The 15814-nt window shown below is 37.7% G+C and overlaps 1 protein-coding gene across 4 annotated transcripts in view; it reads right to left on the bottom strand.

Moving 5' to 3' along the window:
* Positions 1-15814, bottom strand: part of LOC121314091 (neuropilin-1a-like) — a 48060-nt gene that overhangs the window by 23181 nt on the left and 9065 nt on the right. For all 4 annotated transcript variants that reach the window (XM_041246954.1, XM_041246955.1, XM_041246953.1 and 1 more), the window contains 4 exons: positions 7662-7843; positions 5279-5506; positions 3111-3266; positions 2177-2343 (listed from right to left, as the gene is read on the bottom strand). In XM_041246954.1, coding sequence (XP_041102888.1) covers positions 2177-2343; positions 3111-3266; positions 5279-5506; positions 7662-7843 — 733 coding nt within the window. The remainder of the gene's footprint in view (positions 1-2176; positions 2344-3110; positions 3267-5278; positions 5507-7661; positions 7844-15814) is intronic.

Genomic DNA, 15814 nt, shown 5'->3' with positions numbered 1-15814 from the left:
TTCATTTTAATGTTGCTTGTGATCCACAATCTCTTTCATTTTAATGTTGTTTGTGATCCACAATCTCTTTCATTTTAATGTTGTTTGTGATCCACAATCTCTTTCATTTTAATGTTGCTTGTGATCCACAATCTCTTTCATTTTAATGTTGCTTGTGATCCACAATCTCATTCATTTTAATGTTGCTTGTGATCCACAATCTCTTTCATTTTAATGTTGCTTGTGATCCACAATCTCTTTCATTTTAATGTTGCTTGTGATCCACAATCTCTTTCATTTTAATGTTGCTTGTGATCCACAATCTCTTTCATTTTAATGTTGCTTGTGATCCACAATCTCATTCATTTTAATGTTGCTTGTGATCCACAATCTCTTTCATTTTAATGCTGTTTGCGATCCACAATCTCTTTCATTTTAATGTTGCTTGTGATCCACAATCTCTTTCATTTTAATGTTGCTTGTGATCCACAATCTCATTAATTTTAATGTTGCTTGTGATCCACAATTTCTTTCATTTTAATGTTGTTTGCGATCCACAATCTCATTCATTTTAATGTTGCTTGTGATCCACAATCTCTTTCATTTTAATGTTGTTTGTGATCCACAATCTCATTCATTTTAATGTTGCTTGTGATCCACAATCTCATTCATTTTAATGTTGCTTGTGATCCACAATCTCATTCATTTTAATGTTGCTTGTGATCCACAATCTTTCATTTTAATGTTGCTTGTGATCCACAATCTCATTTATTTTAATATTGCTTGTGATCCACAATCTCATTCATTTTAATGTTGCTTGTGATCCACAATCTCTTTCATTTTAATATTGTTTGTGATCCACAATCTCATTCAATTTAATGCTGCTTGTGATCCGCAATCTCATTCATTTTAATGTAGCTTGTGATCCACAATCTCATTCATTTTCGAAAAAGAAATAAACACTCTTGGCATTACTGGAAGGCACGTATTAATAACATATTCAATATGAATTGACCTATTTTAATAATAAATAAAGGTTTAATTTACTTAACCAAAGAAGTCTTTATATATGATAATCACATACTTCATTCTGAGCACTGCACTTCAGCTAAAACTAAATGTGGGATGCAAGATAATGTAACCCCGTACGCTAGAAGTACAGAAGGTATCGATTATTAACTAAACCACACTTTGGCTCAATGCTCCAAGGTGCTTTGCTTAAGACTGAACACATTCACATTCACAAGACTACTGAATAATGGGGGTTGCTCAATCCTTTCTTCACTGGTTTGTAAGACTTCCTTTAGATTTAAAAGATACCCCACAGGAAATAGCTGAGAGCATGTTTTTCAGTCAATGGCTCAGTTATGTAGTGTTGTTTTGCACTAGCTTTTCCTATGCCAAACAATAGAAATAGCACTGCCCTTGTCTTAACCGGGAACACAGAGGCCATTTCAATGATTACATTTGTCTGGAGGAAAGAGCTGGCGAAATGATTTTGATTGGAGTAAGGAAACACATCACTTAGAGGGTACCTTGGGCAAATATTTCATTTTGGTGTGAGAAACGGCCCCATTATTAGGCCCCAAGGAATACAACAACAATTTCTTTAGCATGAGAAGCCTGGGAAGAGAAAACATATAGATGCTTGTTGTTTTATCACACCTGTGGGGTTTAAGTTAATAGATTATATTTATTGCCCCCTTCAGGGTTTATTTGCTGGATATGGATGCTGTTAGACTCCAGTTTTGGCTCATGTCCGCCCATCTAATATCACAGCAGCTCTACTACATAACATAGATTGCAGAAAAATGACCAAGGGTTGTAGCTTTTCTGAAAGGCTCTACATAAAATGTGAATTACATTGACATAGTGGTTTTAATCCGTAAGTGGACAGACTTCGATATAAAGGTACGCTGAGTGCACTGCAGGTAAACAATACTTACACCTTCATTATTTAATATGTATACTTTCAACAAAAAAGATACGATCAAGACAGTAACTACATGTTGTTAATGTATGGAGTTCCATCTTCACAATCGTGCATGTATCAAATATTAGTATATCATAAATACAATGTGGCTGTCTAGTTAATGCATTTGTATGTTAAAGCATATGCAGGAATTTATAAACTTCCGTGTTGAAACAGTATTGGGACACAAGCAGGGTGCTGTATTGTATATTCACAACTTCTCACCTGTATAAATTCTTTACTGGAGTCTTCTGCAGGGGTCCATGCGTTTTCAATGTAGTTCAGTCTGGATTTCTCTGCGGACCAGTTTGCGTTGTACTGGGAGGAGCACATGATCTGATCTGAGGTAATCTCACCAGATTCCATCCCCAGTGGTTCCAGACAATCGAAATCTAGGTTTTATGGAAAACGAAAACCCGTAAGTGGGTTCTAGAGCGGTGAGTCCAGAGGCTGTCAGTCTTACCATATAACCATCCAGCCTTTTTAAAAGTCAACAAACAAGTAATTTTAAAAAGCTACCCTTGCAGGGGTCCTGCCGCTCTCATCTGTTTAATCAAAGTGACATGTCTACAGCTAAATTCAGCATTATTCCATTTTATTTTTCATTTATTTTTTAGCATTATACAAATTTGTCACACATTCTGGAATTTCCTCTGTTTACAAATTTACTAACAATGACGATGCTAAGAATTAACTGCATAGATGTTGACATCTGCTACCACCACATTGGTGTTTTTATTTGTATTTAACAGGAAAACCCCCAAATGGTGTTGCAGTCAGTAGACCCCATTGGGTTCAGAGGTCACGGGTTCAGTCTCTGGCCAGAGTGCAGTCAGCCTGGGCTCCAGCGAGACAGACTGGGTGGCTATCTGTCTGCACAGTGGGCAATAACAATGGCCACTGGAGACCAGAGTTTACTGCTTCACACCACACAAAGCTTCCTGGAGAGGAGATGGGTATCTGCAGCAGTATAAGCCCACTGAATCTCACAAGCTCAATAAAGAATTTCAGTTTCTTAGCTCACCATATAGTGCCACTTAGTAAGTCAGTTTCTAACTCCTCATTCACCGAACACCACAACATGCAGAAATACACAATGTAAAAAATCAAAACAGGAGTTTCAAGACTTCAACCAGAATGAAAAGATGTGAAGACTAACCTTCTGGTACAGTCTTCTCAATGACGGTGAAGTTTGCAGAGAAGCCTTCCTTTGCTATGGCATTGTCGGTCATCAGGGTCATGGCAAGGATTCCAGTAGAGGTTCGGAATCGACCAGGTGTGTTCTGTCCACAGAACCGTCCTACGTGGGGACCAACTAAATAAAGAGGGAATAGACATGTGTTAACAGAGTAACACTGCATAATAAGCTTCATAATAACTCTAATTCACATTACACTCAGATCCTAGCATTAGGGTTAATTAAACTGCGACACATTTCCCAAAGTGTATATGCATTACACAGGACGTTTGAGGGATTCTTTATAAACACGAGAGCACAAAATTTGCCACCTTGAAAATTAAATACACTAGAGTAAGGAAATTGCTAGGGGCTGTGGTTGGCTTAAGAAATGTGATGGTTTGAGTTACCAACAATAGTATGCCTCCTCTTTGCTAAATAAAACCCCACAGCATTTCTATAAACCTATATTCTTGACATAACTTTACTATGAAAAGAAACAGCTCTTTTGCAATTTTAAAAAGCTCTTTGCAATTCTGTATTGTGCTCTTCTTTTAGCAGGACAGTGCCTCTGATCCCAGAGTGCCATTCTCAGTGCCAGCGATAAATTAATTAATATTAATTAATTAATAATAAATTATTACACGTTAAGATTACATTTCAGACATCTTTTCTTGACTGGATTATAAAAAATGTCACTTTAAAAAAAAAAAAAAGTATGTTAGTTTTCTTTTTTCAGTTTTACTAGAACCCCCACCCCCCCCAAAAAAAAGAAACCCTTGAAAAAAAGGAAGATAAACCACCCCATTCAAAGTTTTTAATTTAGATAACTTGTATGTTCCTGAATGAATCACACATAGAAAAGCTTTGCTTGGGAAGTAAGAGCTACTATGGGTTTGTTTTTAAAATAAGGTTCTAATTTGACAAACCAAAATTCTACTGGGTTAAGCCTAGGATCGATTTCTGTTAATGCATTCTACAATACCAGCTTATCCCTCTGGATTCCACTTATTTTAGAGTTAACATTGGGTAAACCATGAATAGAAGGCTGATGCAACCCAGGGGTAATTCCCTAGTGCTGTAAAATGCTCTAAAAAAATCCAGCTCTGGCTTGAACATGTGGGGTATTGATGATCAAATCATCCCTTGGTTCTATTTAAAAATTCTCTAGAAAGCTTCCAAAACACAAAAGCTTGTGGATCATCAATAATATAGACATGAGCTACTCTGCACCACTACTGTGGTCTCTTTAGCTTTATGCATAAACTTAATGTGACAGAACAAAGCAGACCCATTAAAGGACTTGTATGCCTGTTGGCCTTGCTCTATTTAAATTCATTGTAAAAGGAATATAAAAAAAAATCCCTTCAAAACCTTCGTGGCACATTAGCAGCTACTGTTTCAAAGGAATGTCGAACTGCATTTGGCACCAAACAACAGGATCTTTCTTTTAGCACAGCAAAGAAAAAACATGGGAGAAAACAGTTCATTATTGTCTGCAAGCTGAGGTCAGCTAAACATCTCTTTGAATACACAAGCAACTTTATCAGACACCACAACCCTGCTCGCAAAAGAAAACACAGCAGCCGAACCTCGCCTCAGACACCATAGCTGAAAGGGAAGGCAATGCATTGCTGTGGCTGAAGCTTTGTCCTGACTGCTTTACGCTGCTGTTCCAGATTGTTACATTGGGAAGAGGAAGCTTTAAGGAGTTCAGATAAGGCCTCCCTGAAAGTTAAAGAGGTGCTTGTCAACATCAACTTCCTTTAATTCTCATTCTTATTCTTTAAAGTGATAAAATCAGAGGTGGGTTTCAATGGTGCCATTTAGAGTGTGGTATAGTATAAGCCACGCTGGTCACACCAGGATAATTTTTGATCTCAGCTTTTGTGTACTATTTTGTATAAATATTCACACCCATGATTGTTGGCTCGACACAAGATGAATAATGCAAGCCTAAGCAGCATCCGCTTTTGGCATGATACAAGATACAACCATATAAACCTGAACAAGCTGATTACTGTAGGTAATTCTTTTTTTGCTTGTTTGTAATGAAGCCTTCTACAATTAGGTTTGGTGGTGCTTTTCCTTCTATACCAGCACAGCACTGGCAAAGCCCACGGAAGGACCGTTGCATTTCCATGACATACCTCCAGGGAAGCCATCCCAGATTTCCAGTCGATCGTAACGGCAGAACACTCCGGTGGGAGGGGTGGTGTCAGGCTCCAGCTCAAAGCTCTCAAACTCAACAATGATCTCTGCCATCTTGGGTGCAAAGATCATGTAAGTGCAATCCAGATTGTTGGGGTACTTCTCAGGGAATCCTGGGGATTTGATCACTCCGCTTGTTGTTGTGAAGTTTCTGGAACATTCAGGTCCTGAAAGACAAACATACAGTAGAATCCCGTTATTCCGTGTTTCAATACTTATTGTTTCGATATTCCACGTGGTTTAATACAGTACATTATCAGAGTATATGAGTGCAGAAATCACCTGATCTATGTGGAAATGGGCATTCACACTCTTTATTAGTACAGAAATTAGTGTATGTTTGCGGAAGCGGACCGATATTTAATTTAATTCAATTAATTTGAGTACAGTATATCGCAAGTCAACAGACAGTACTGTAATGCAGTTACTGAAACCAGTGACAAGCGAGCAAAAAGCAGATTTAAGACTCTCTTAGCCTGGCAATCTGAATATGAAGAGCAGTTATGACAATTAAAGACTCAGAGCGAGATCAGTGACTTTTTTAAACCAACTTTCTCTGCCTCAGAACAATGCTGATTATGTACAGTATATGTTTTGACCTTTGTTGGGATATTATATTTTATTTGTATGATTGCTTTTTTAGAATGAATAGCACAGGGATTTCTCATACAGTAAACTCAACCTTGTGCTTTTATCATTAATTCGGACTCAAATGACCCTATCTGCATTAATTAACAGGTCTACTGTGTGTTTATATATATATAAAAATAGAGTGCCATGCTATGTGTACACCCTATAAATACAACTATGCAATTGAGTCTCTGAAAGTAGCCCAGGAATGCCCGTCCACTCTTATATGCGTATAGCACTTTTAAACAACACCTCTTGTTGGTTATGTTAATATGTTTTGCTTTAAACCAAAAACCAGCTGTTGCTAGCTGGTGTCAGTGTTAAATTCTTGGGGAGTGTGAAAATGATCTTGCGGTATTTTAAAGGGTTTTTTTGAACAGGAAGAAACTGCCCTGAAAAGTGCATTGTACAGCAGTAAAAAAGAAAGAAAAAAAAGAAAAGCAACCCAGATATTTTACGCTGTTTACTGTAACTATTCAAATACTTCAGCTTGCTGCTTTCCCATGGCCCTATTATTTTAACACTACTAGGACAGACAGGCAGGTTATTTTGTGTCAAGGTTTTTAGGTTAATAATTAGACAAATGCTTGCTGTGGAAGTGAAAGAAAAGTTAATAAGAACTGAAGAGTTAATCGTTTGCTTTTGTGCAAACAAGGTAAAATCCCTGTGTTAACGCCCCCCCCCCCCAAAAAAAAAAAAAAAAAAAAAAAAAAAACCTGCTCCACTTTCAGGAAAAAAAGAAACTGACGTTCAAACAGAACAATTGCGGGGCCCAGATCTGGCATGGAACTTAAACAACAGTTACATAGCCGTCATTCTTAAACCCACAGTCTGAGCACTGAACACTCCCGCTCCTACCCCCTACCTTTTTAAAAACACCATGTAGAAAATGAGTGAAGTTTTTTGACACACTCTAGGGTTGAGTTACCTAGAGGAGTGACAGATACTCCACCAGATGTGACCTATGCTGGCAAACTGAATGTGAAAGTCAACTTGCAGCACACGCGCCAAGGCTGCCCCCCTCTGGTGTTGACACAGGTGCAGACATGAAGTGCTCTGGGAAGCAGGGGCATGATAAGCTGCTGCTAACTTTCCTTCCAGGTAATACAAGCAGCCTGTCTCTGGACTGGGCTGCTCCTGACATATCAACACAGGTTCCAAAAAAGTGTTCCCACTGCAGCAACATCAAGAGCTAATTTGGAAGGTCCCTTTCCTGTGGCTCTGAAAAAGTTCAAGATCTTAAATGAATGCGTAAGTGAGACATTGAGAATAAAGTAGGATGTAATGATACAATAAATATATTCCTTTCCCAAGGATGGGGAGGAGAGTGTATAGGCAGTTTGTCATGAAACAGTCTGCCAGAAACATTCAATAACTGTTTATTTGCAAACAGAGGCTTTAACTAAAACATGAACTAAATCTGCATGAACTTGCTTTTACTTTTGTCACTTGTCAGTCATACCTCAGTTCAGGCCACTCAACAGGAGGACACCTACCTATGAAATGAAGCTTATCTAAATATGCTCTCAGTAACTCCTGACTACTGAAGCTAAGCAAACAGTTAGCTGATGCATTTTTCAATAGCAATTCTAGAAGAGTCAACCCCTCCCAAAATCCACCCGTACCTTCATTTTCCCTTTACATACATCACACCACAGCAGCTTTGTGCTTTACCAGCAGGCCAGCACTCACCAGTTTTGAAGACTTCATAGCGGATAGAGAAGCCAGCCCCATGTGTTTCATAGTCGGACACAAACTTGATGAAGAGCAATGAGGTTGTGGACAGCACTGGAGAGGGGGCGATCTTCCCACAGTGCTTCCCCACCAGTGGGGCATTCTCATCACCCCCATCCCGGACCTCTACATAATCATACCTGCAGAAAAGAGATGTCGTTATCAACCCGGTTCATACATGCCTGTGATGTACATTGAAGTCCTGTTTGACAGTAACATTGACCAGACACGATTCTTTGTTATGTTTAAACCCTCTCACAGTGTCCATTTTTATTTCAGACAGAAACATGCTGGCTAAATATGTCAGACAGTTAATCCCATTCTAAAAAAAAATAAAATAAATAATATTCAGTAGTGTTTTTTTCTTGTTTTGTTTTGTTTTGTTTTTTTGGTTAGCTACAAATATGAAGACATCTATGGAAAGACATAATAAACAAATTAACATAAAAGAAAAACTCATGGGAGTATTAAACCTGAAAGAAAATGTAACATAAAGCTGCAGTATTCCTTGTCATTATTTTAGTTTAGAAAGTCAATCCTTCCATAAACTTAATTTATTTAACTGTTCCACAATGTAAGTAGCCTTGTTTGTGATTCAGTGTTCTAGAAATTGTGTGGTTGATGATCGACTATTGCAGTAAAAGTTAATTTTACATCACATAAAATTGTGGTGAACAAAACAAACAAAAAAAAAGATACTGTAAAGAAGCTAATGTTAAAGTGTTAATTTAATGTACCTAATTACCTTTGTAATTTCGGTTTGTTTCAACACTGATTGCTTTGAAGCACTGCGGTACCTGAGGGTTCAGCCCTTTACTGCCCAGGGTATGTTCCCTTCCCTTCCCATACCTATTTAACACATATGTTCTCAATGTCAAATATACTGGACACTGGAAGCAAAGGGCTATATTATAGATTATTTACATTTCTGTTGCCTGCAACCGATTTTCCATGTGCTTTCTGGGAAACAAAAACTATTTCACACTGTGCTTGCTCATTTCACTTGCTATTTACTACATACAGCAAGACTAAGAGCAAAACCAGGGATTTTAGAAAGAAAGACCCACAGTGGAGATTGCCTTCGCCAACCCTCATCATGGGTCTAACCCCAAAAATTATCCTGAATCTGCAACCAATTAAATTTAAGATTTGGAAAATGTTAATACCGTATAACCTCTCACAGCAATGCTAAAGTTAGGAAACACGCTGGGTTTACAAGATTATTGTACTTCTACAACATATTTATATATATATAAAAAAAATGCAAAGTGCTTCTTTTTCATTGGCAAATGGCATCCCTTGAGAAGGCTGTAATGCAAGGGTGACTTCACCCAGCTCTTTAGCTCCTTTTACTGGAAATGATATGACCTCATCACTGAGACCCTGGTTCACTGTGTTTCCGCTGATGGAGATTTGTGGCTGGGAAAGGCATGGCTCTATCAGGTGCTGTATTTTATGTCGTGCATCTCTCTTGCCTGCTATTAAAGAGGCAATGTTACGTTGCAACTGTTTCAATTTGGAAAATTACAAAAGGTTACATAGAGTATGACCCATATTGATGCTGGCCATTATCTTATTGTAAATGTACACTGGTAATGGACTCATCCTATTTGCTGGGCTTGTTTTGGCATTGACACCTATCCCTTCAGAAACAGCTGTGAAAATATTGACCCCCTTTTAACAAATAACAGCTGCAGCAACTGCTTAAATCGGCAGATTGATATGCCATAACCTACTTTATTATAGAGGGAGTGTATTTCTCAACACCAGTAAAGCAACCAAGGAGCCCAGACAAAAGGACACTAAAACCTGTCAAGCCACTCCCATCTAGCCCTGCAACAAAAGCCCTCTTCTTCTGCACACAAGACTGCATTTTAAACACTTCTTCCACTGCACATTGCTCTTCACTCACTTTGTATTGCTTGTGCCCAGAAAGGTCAACATGGGTATGTCAACAGCATAGTAAAACATTTCTGTACAACCCAAAAGAAAAATATTGTTTTCTTGTTTATTTATGTTGTCATAGTATCACAATAGAGTTCATATACATTTTAATTAGTGTTTATGCCGTATTAATTATAATATTTAAGCCCCTTGTTTCCTGTGATTACACAGCGCTGAGCATTACAAACCCATCTCATTAACCCACGCGTTCAGTCGTTTTAATCCAACATGGAAGACGAGATGATTCACTTTCAAAATGTCACAGTGTAAAATGATGGCCGCTGTAACATCACTGTGTTCTAATGAGTCTGAATAATTCATTTGAATATGCCTCAGACTCAGACGGTACTCAATTTCATTTGCGGGGGATGAAAATAAACTACACAGAACAAGAGCAATGAGCCACGACACCTTTACTGCTCGAGGACAAATCCCTTTTGATATCTGCATGCACATCTTCACGCTGCTATAAATGCCCTTGCCACCTCATTTGTACCTGTGCCAAGGCTTAGAGGCATTGGTTTTAACAAGTCATCTGGAAGCCATTCTATGATCATCTACAGCTTGTTCACCTCCTTGTTCAGCATTTAAATTAGTGAGGCTGCCAAGCACTGCTCTGCTCTTAGTCACTTTATAAATGTTTTTTTTTAAATCTGTGTCAGTAACCACCTGCAGGTTAATATCCCAGCCCTAACAAAGTCAAATCCTATTAACAAACTCTGAGCAGGCTTTTACGTCTCTTCCAGGGCTTTGGAAAACTCTAGGGATCATTCCACGCTCATCTCATTTGTTTAAATTTTGAATTGAAGACGGACAGTCAAACAGTGTGATCAGTACAAGTGCTGGTAGAAACATTACTCCCAGAGCTTGCAGCCAGCTGAGCCTCAAGCAGGGCAGAGGGAGGGGAGGAGGTTAGGTATCTGTCCTAAATCTTTGTGATGGCATCTCCTCACCCCAATAACAGTAATGGAATAAGTCAAAATGACCAGTCTTCCCTAAATTAATTATTAAAAAAAAAAAAAACACTAGCTTCTTTTCTAGAGAGGGAATATGTCTGCAGGGAAACTGGATGAATTGCTAGGCCTCAAGTGATGCCCACAGTGAGTCTAGCATGCATTCACCCTGAACTAATGGACAGCTCAATTGCTTTCTGTTTTGATGCGTTCTTCATTTGGCTTTCTGTTTGATTAGCCGTGTAACAGAATATTGAAATGCTTGTGATATTCCAGTGCCTGTCTACCTGTTTTGATGTCAAATGCAATGAAATTGGGCAAACATTACCTAAAATCATCTTTAACTGGTATATTTATTTATTCTCAAACATGTACTCAAAGCGGTTTGGGTGTTCATTTTTGCACATAAAAAAACCCCAAGTAGTATGTATGAATGGCTCGATATTTCATCAACCTAAAAGTATTTTAAGTACACCTAATACATTAAAAAGGATTATAAAGTGTTCTGCAAAAATATAGGAATAGTAATGCCCCAACAGAATGCAAAACTGCATGCCTTTACAAAAGAGGCAAAGTCAACCTAAAGCTGTGTGTTAGTGCTCAGGTGAAGCTTTGTTAACATTTGCAGGGCTCTGAGACATTTAAAACATTTGTTTATCCTCTTTCTAGAAAGCCAAATTGATTTTTTTTTTTTTTACTGGAAACATACACAGATTCAAATGTACTGATGATATGAATTAATCCGAACAAACTAACTTTCAAGCAGTAGCCTCTTCAGGTTGGTAATCACATCTTCTCAACTTCTGACAGAAAAATTCAGAAAGAGATTTCATTCACTTACACCCAAGTATGAGCCTTATTAAACCCCAGTTATACATTAGACCTGATATTTTTTAACATGAACAATAAAAAGAACACTTGTAAAAGCTACTTTTAAAACCACAGAGAACACTGAATGTTTCTTGCAGTGGGTGATTATCGTCAGCATTGATGGCACTGCTAGATTTTTATCCGTTAGGCTTTTAGTTTCGTCGTTGCTTAATCTGAACAATCAGATTGAATGAATTAAAGTTTTCACCTCCAACGACTGTTTTATTTCTTTGTCACACAATTAGTCCTTATTAGAAAACGTGGCTTTAAAAGCTAGAATGAGTAACCCAGTGACCTAAAAATTGCCCAGAGGCTTGCTGTTAATTTATTCCAGGCCTAGACTGCATTTCTCCATGACATCTTTCAAGAAAGCTAGCATTTATAAAAATAATGACTCCTATTGTATACAGCATACCACTGACCTTAAAATAAATACATCTTCTGTGTTGCTAATGTTTGGATACTGCATATTTCCCATTTAAGTTTGGCTGACCATGTAACAAATGATATAATCACTGTCTATAAAACTTATTAGAACATTGTATTATTAATAACAGCCATCAGCAAGTAAATAAACTTGGGAATGTAGAACTAAATTATTTTAGAGTAATAATAAAGTTCCTTTAATATTGATATTTGCAGGTCACCAAAAGATCATTTGTTATAATAATATCCAGCAATAGCACAATAGTCTTGTTTATCTGTATTAAATCTCTCAAGTGCAGATTTCAATAGATTTGATTTCCTTCTTCCAGTGATCCAAAGAAAAGAATATGTTCTAAAAAATGTGCATTGTTTGCATATTTATTAATGTAGCTTGTAAATGCAAATGTTATTCTATTTTTTTTGTTTATAGACAACAAAAAACATTTATTTTGGATAAAGTAACCCTGCTGTTATAAATAACATTATGGTTGAGGCAGGAAACAGTTCATCAAGCAAGGAACAATCTAAAAGAAAAACACTTTGCTGCTGTTGAAGGTTAAAGAATGCCTCAACCTATAACTGAAACCTCCCCAAATTATTCCAGTCTCAGTAGTCCCTCAGTAGGGTGCTGGTCACCACAGTAAACCTAGAGCTGTACTTTATGTAAAAAAACAAAACAAAAAAACTGGTCTTAAAAAACGAACTGCCAAGTCCAACTTTCCAGCTATTATCAAGACAACAACTGTCATATGTCCAGCTACACATTGTCATGACCTTTGAGAGAGCTATAATTATAGGCATGAAGGGTGTGTAAAGACGTGTGCTTTGTGCAAGAAAGAAAGAAAGAAAGAAAGATTGTATATTGGTAGTCTAACTAACCCTACTTGAGAGAAGAAAAATGATCAATTAAAAAGAACCATTAACTGTACTTATTCAACCTTAATCTGTCTTTTGCAACCTTGCACTCAGGATCTGTATACAGAATCCATACAACTTAAAAGGGTTCATACAAAAGGTAAAGGCTTTGGGTGAAGTTTCAAAATTGTACCCATCTGCAATGCTGACCTCTTGGACAGCAAGACCACTCTAATGGGCTAGACCATTAACCCAGAGGTCTTCCTTGGGGGTCCCAGGCAGGCAACTGGAACAATGATTTTGTTCCTTTACGCCCTCCCCCTTTATCCTGGGAGCTGTATGGAGTGCCAGGGGGCAATAACTACTTTAATACGAATTATTCAATTAAAAGCTCCAGCTCTCCCTTGTAGAAGGCAAGTCAGCCTTGCTCTCTGCTAAATGTAACGATACACTGCCTGCTGACAGGGCAGCACAAGCACTTGGCAGGGGGTTGGAGGATCAGAGAACAGAACAAGAGCTGGCAGACCAAAACCGCAAGAAATAACAATAAAAAAGATAAAGGCCTTCATAAACCTTAATTACTCAGAACACATGTATTGTGCCATGCGATCAGGCACCAATACAAGTGCACTGAACATTACTGAAATTCTAATAATTATCCAATTAGTGTCCTGACAAAAAGGCTCCTTCTTGTACTCTCAGTCACACATTCCTTTCTAGCCGTGCTCTCCTTCCTGTTTTGTGTTACTCTGTAGACACTGAATGCATCAGGTGTCAAGGAGGGTCCCTACTTCTTAAGGGACTAACGCCTTGCCAGAGTGAAGAGGCAGACGGGATTGTCTCTGATCAAAGTCAAGGCAGGATTTGAGACGGCACTCCTGCCAATTTCTGGAGGACAAGCTGACCTCTAAATCCAACAGTTCCCTTTCACTGCCAAAGTCGATGGCCATGGTCACGTAATTAGAAGTGGGATGTGTGCCAGTCGCATTCGTTTTGTCTGGAATGGTTGAGCTGCTAAAATCTCATACAACACAACCTATGTCATCAGTGTGGTCCATCGCCAGAAACTGAAAATTGCTCACGTACCCAGACATGGCGTAACAAAACCAGAATACAGCACGTCAAGTAAGAATATGTTTTGGTTTATCCAACTGGGTGGGAGTGAAGCTAGGCTTTTTAACAGCTGCTTTGCTTATCATTGAGTTTAATTTAAACTTGTTTTTAGAAATACAAAATGTGATTATCTATGAATATGACGTATTCTGTACATAATCCCCCCCCCCCCAAAAAAAGAAAAAGAACAATCATTACAAAAATAAAAACAGTTTCAGTTAAGTGGACCAAATTATATTGGTATTTTTATTTTCTTTTGCTATTATATCCATCATGAGTCATTAGAATAATACAGTGAAAAAGTTGTACTTTGGCTTTCATTATTCTCCGAGTGTGTGCTGTGCTGGGCATACCAGATAGAATCATATAACAGGGTCCTGTGACTCAGCTTCTTTTTGTAGGAACACTCCGCACTTCTAACTGGAACTCAGGAATGTTCTTAGTTCTAAGTTGAATATGAGAAAGAATCCAGCTTACAAAAATACCTGTACTGGTGGATTTGCATGTTGTAGCCCCATGGCTACAGAATATTTAAGTCTGTGGAAAATAGGAAGTAAGTGCTACTGAATATACCTGTAGTTCTGCTTTGTAATTGTCACAGTGAGTATTTTGAATCTATTTGAATGTCCAATTTGGCAGTTTCTAAATAAGAGGTTGGCAATTCACAAATGTTGTGCAGGAATCAAGTCGTTCATTCAAATGTTGTTCTGTATATACAAATTAGAAAAAAAGAAAGCTTTTTTTTTTTTACAAGGACATGCATGGCATGATGTGGTGACCTTTATGCGATTTATGGTTCAAATTCAATGTCTCACCAGATTACTACATCCGGATATCTACCGTATTAAATCAAGAAGAAATATTGTTGATGGAATATTGATCTATATTCAAGTAGTTTACAACCAAATTATTAACTCATACTTTCTGGTCACAATTCAATACATTATTTGACTGTGTTGCATTAAGATCAGGCTTTGATTTCTCTTATTTTGCAATATCTCTTCTTAATTAAAGGTTTAGAAAAAAAATCGATGTACAAAATTCCTAAATTAAATTAAAATGAATTTGTGAAATATGATTGTGGCAGGCTGGTGAGTGGATAGAGGCCCAGAGACAGTCTGCAGTTTAAAAAAAAAAACAACAATTTTATTATAAATAACACAAAATAAAAGTGCACAAGGGCAAAATAAAGGGATTTAAACACAAAAAAAAAAAAAACAGTACAAAAAACAAACTTACAAAAATAAAGGTTTCCAGGCTGGGCAATGCCTTCACTGGATTCACAAATCTCAAAAATACACACAAACCAACAACTACCAACCTGCTTCCTCAACTCCCTCCTCCCAAATGAGAAGCAGAGGCCTCCTTTTATGTCAGGTGGCTGGGCGCTGATTGATTGTTAATTAACCTAATCAACTAATCAACCCCAGCCACCTGAACATAATAAACCCAGGCAGGTAGGGGAAATTAACCCCATCCCTTCCAATTTAAAAAGGGCAGAGCTTTGCTCTGCCACAATGATGAATTTAGTACTACTGAATACCTTTAAATAAACCTGGAGTTTGTTCCTACACAACAGTGAATGCTCATATTTTACAAACATTCACCTACGTAATGGAGAATAAAACACAATGATTCACAACAAACAATGAAACAATCATTTATTAGCTCTTTTCATTTCTATTATTATTCTAATTCCTGCATCGCGTTAAAGATCAGTTAAGTACACACATGCTTGTCTGTAATTGGTTCATGCCGTGAGAACATTATGAGAAATAAGTACAGACTTTGTTTCTACGGTACATTGGATTTTATAGCTCATTCACTTGGCCCAACAATCCTTTTTGACAGGATGAGACTCTAGAGGGCAGAGCACCCTTGTATATCAGGATATCTAATTTCTATAGGGCCGAAGGAAAAGTAAAAGGTCTTTCACAAGACCCCCCACCC

The sequence above is a fragment of the Polyodon spathula genome, chromosome 4 (genome assembly GCF_017654505.1).
Source record: "Polyodon spathula isolate WHYD16114869_AA chromosome 4, ASM1765450v1, whole genome shotgun sequence".
NCBI lineage: Eukaryota > Metazoa > Chordata > Actinopteri > Acipenseriformes > Polyodontidae > Polyodon > Polyodon spathula.
Note: the sequence above shows the minus strand (reverse complement) of the source record. Positions and strands in the feature narration are given on the sequence as shown.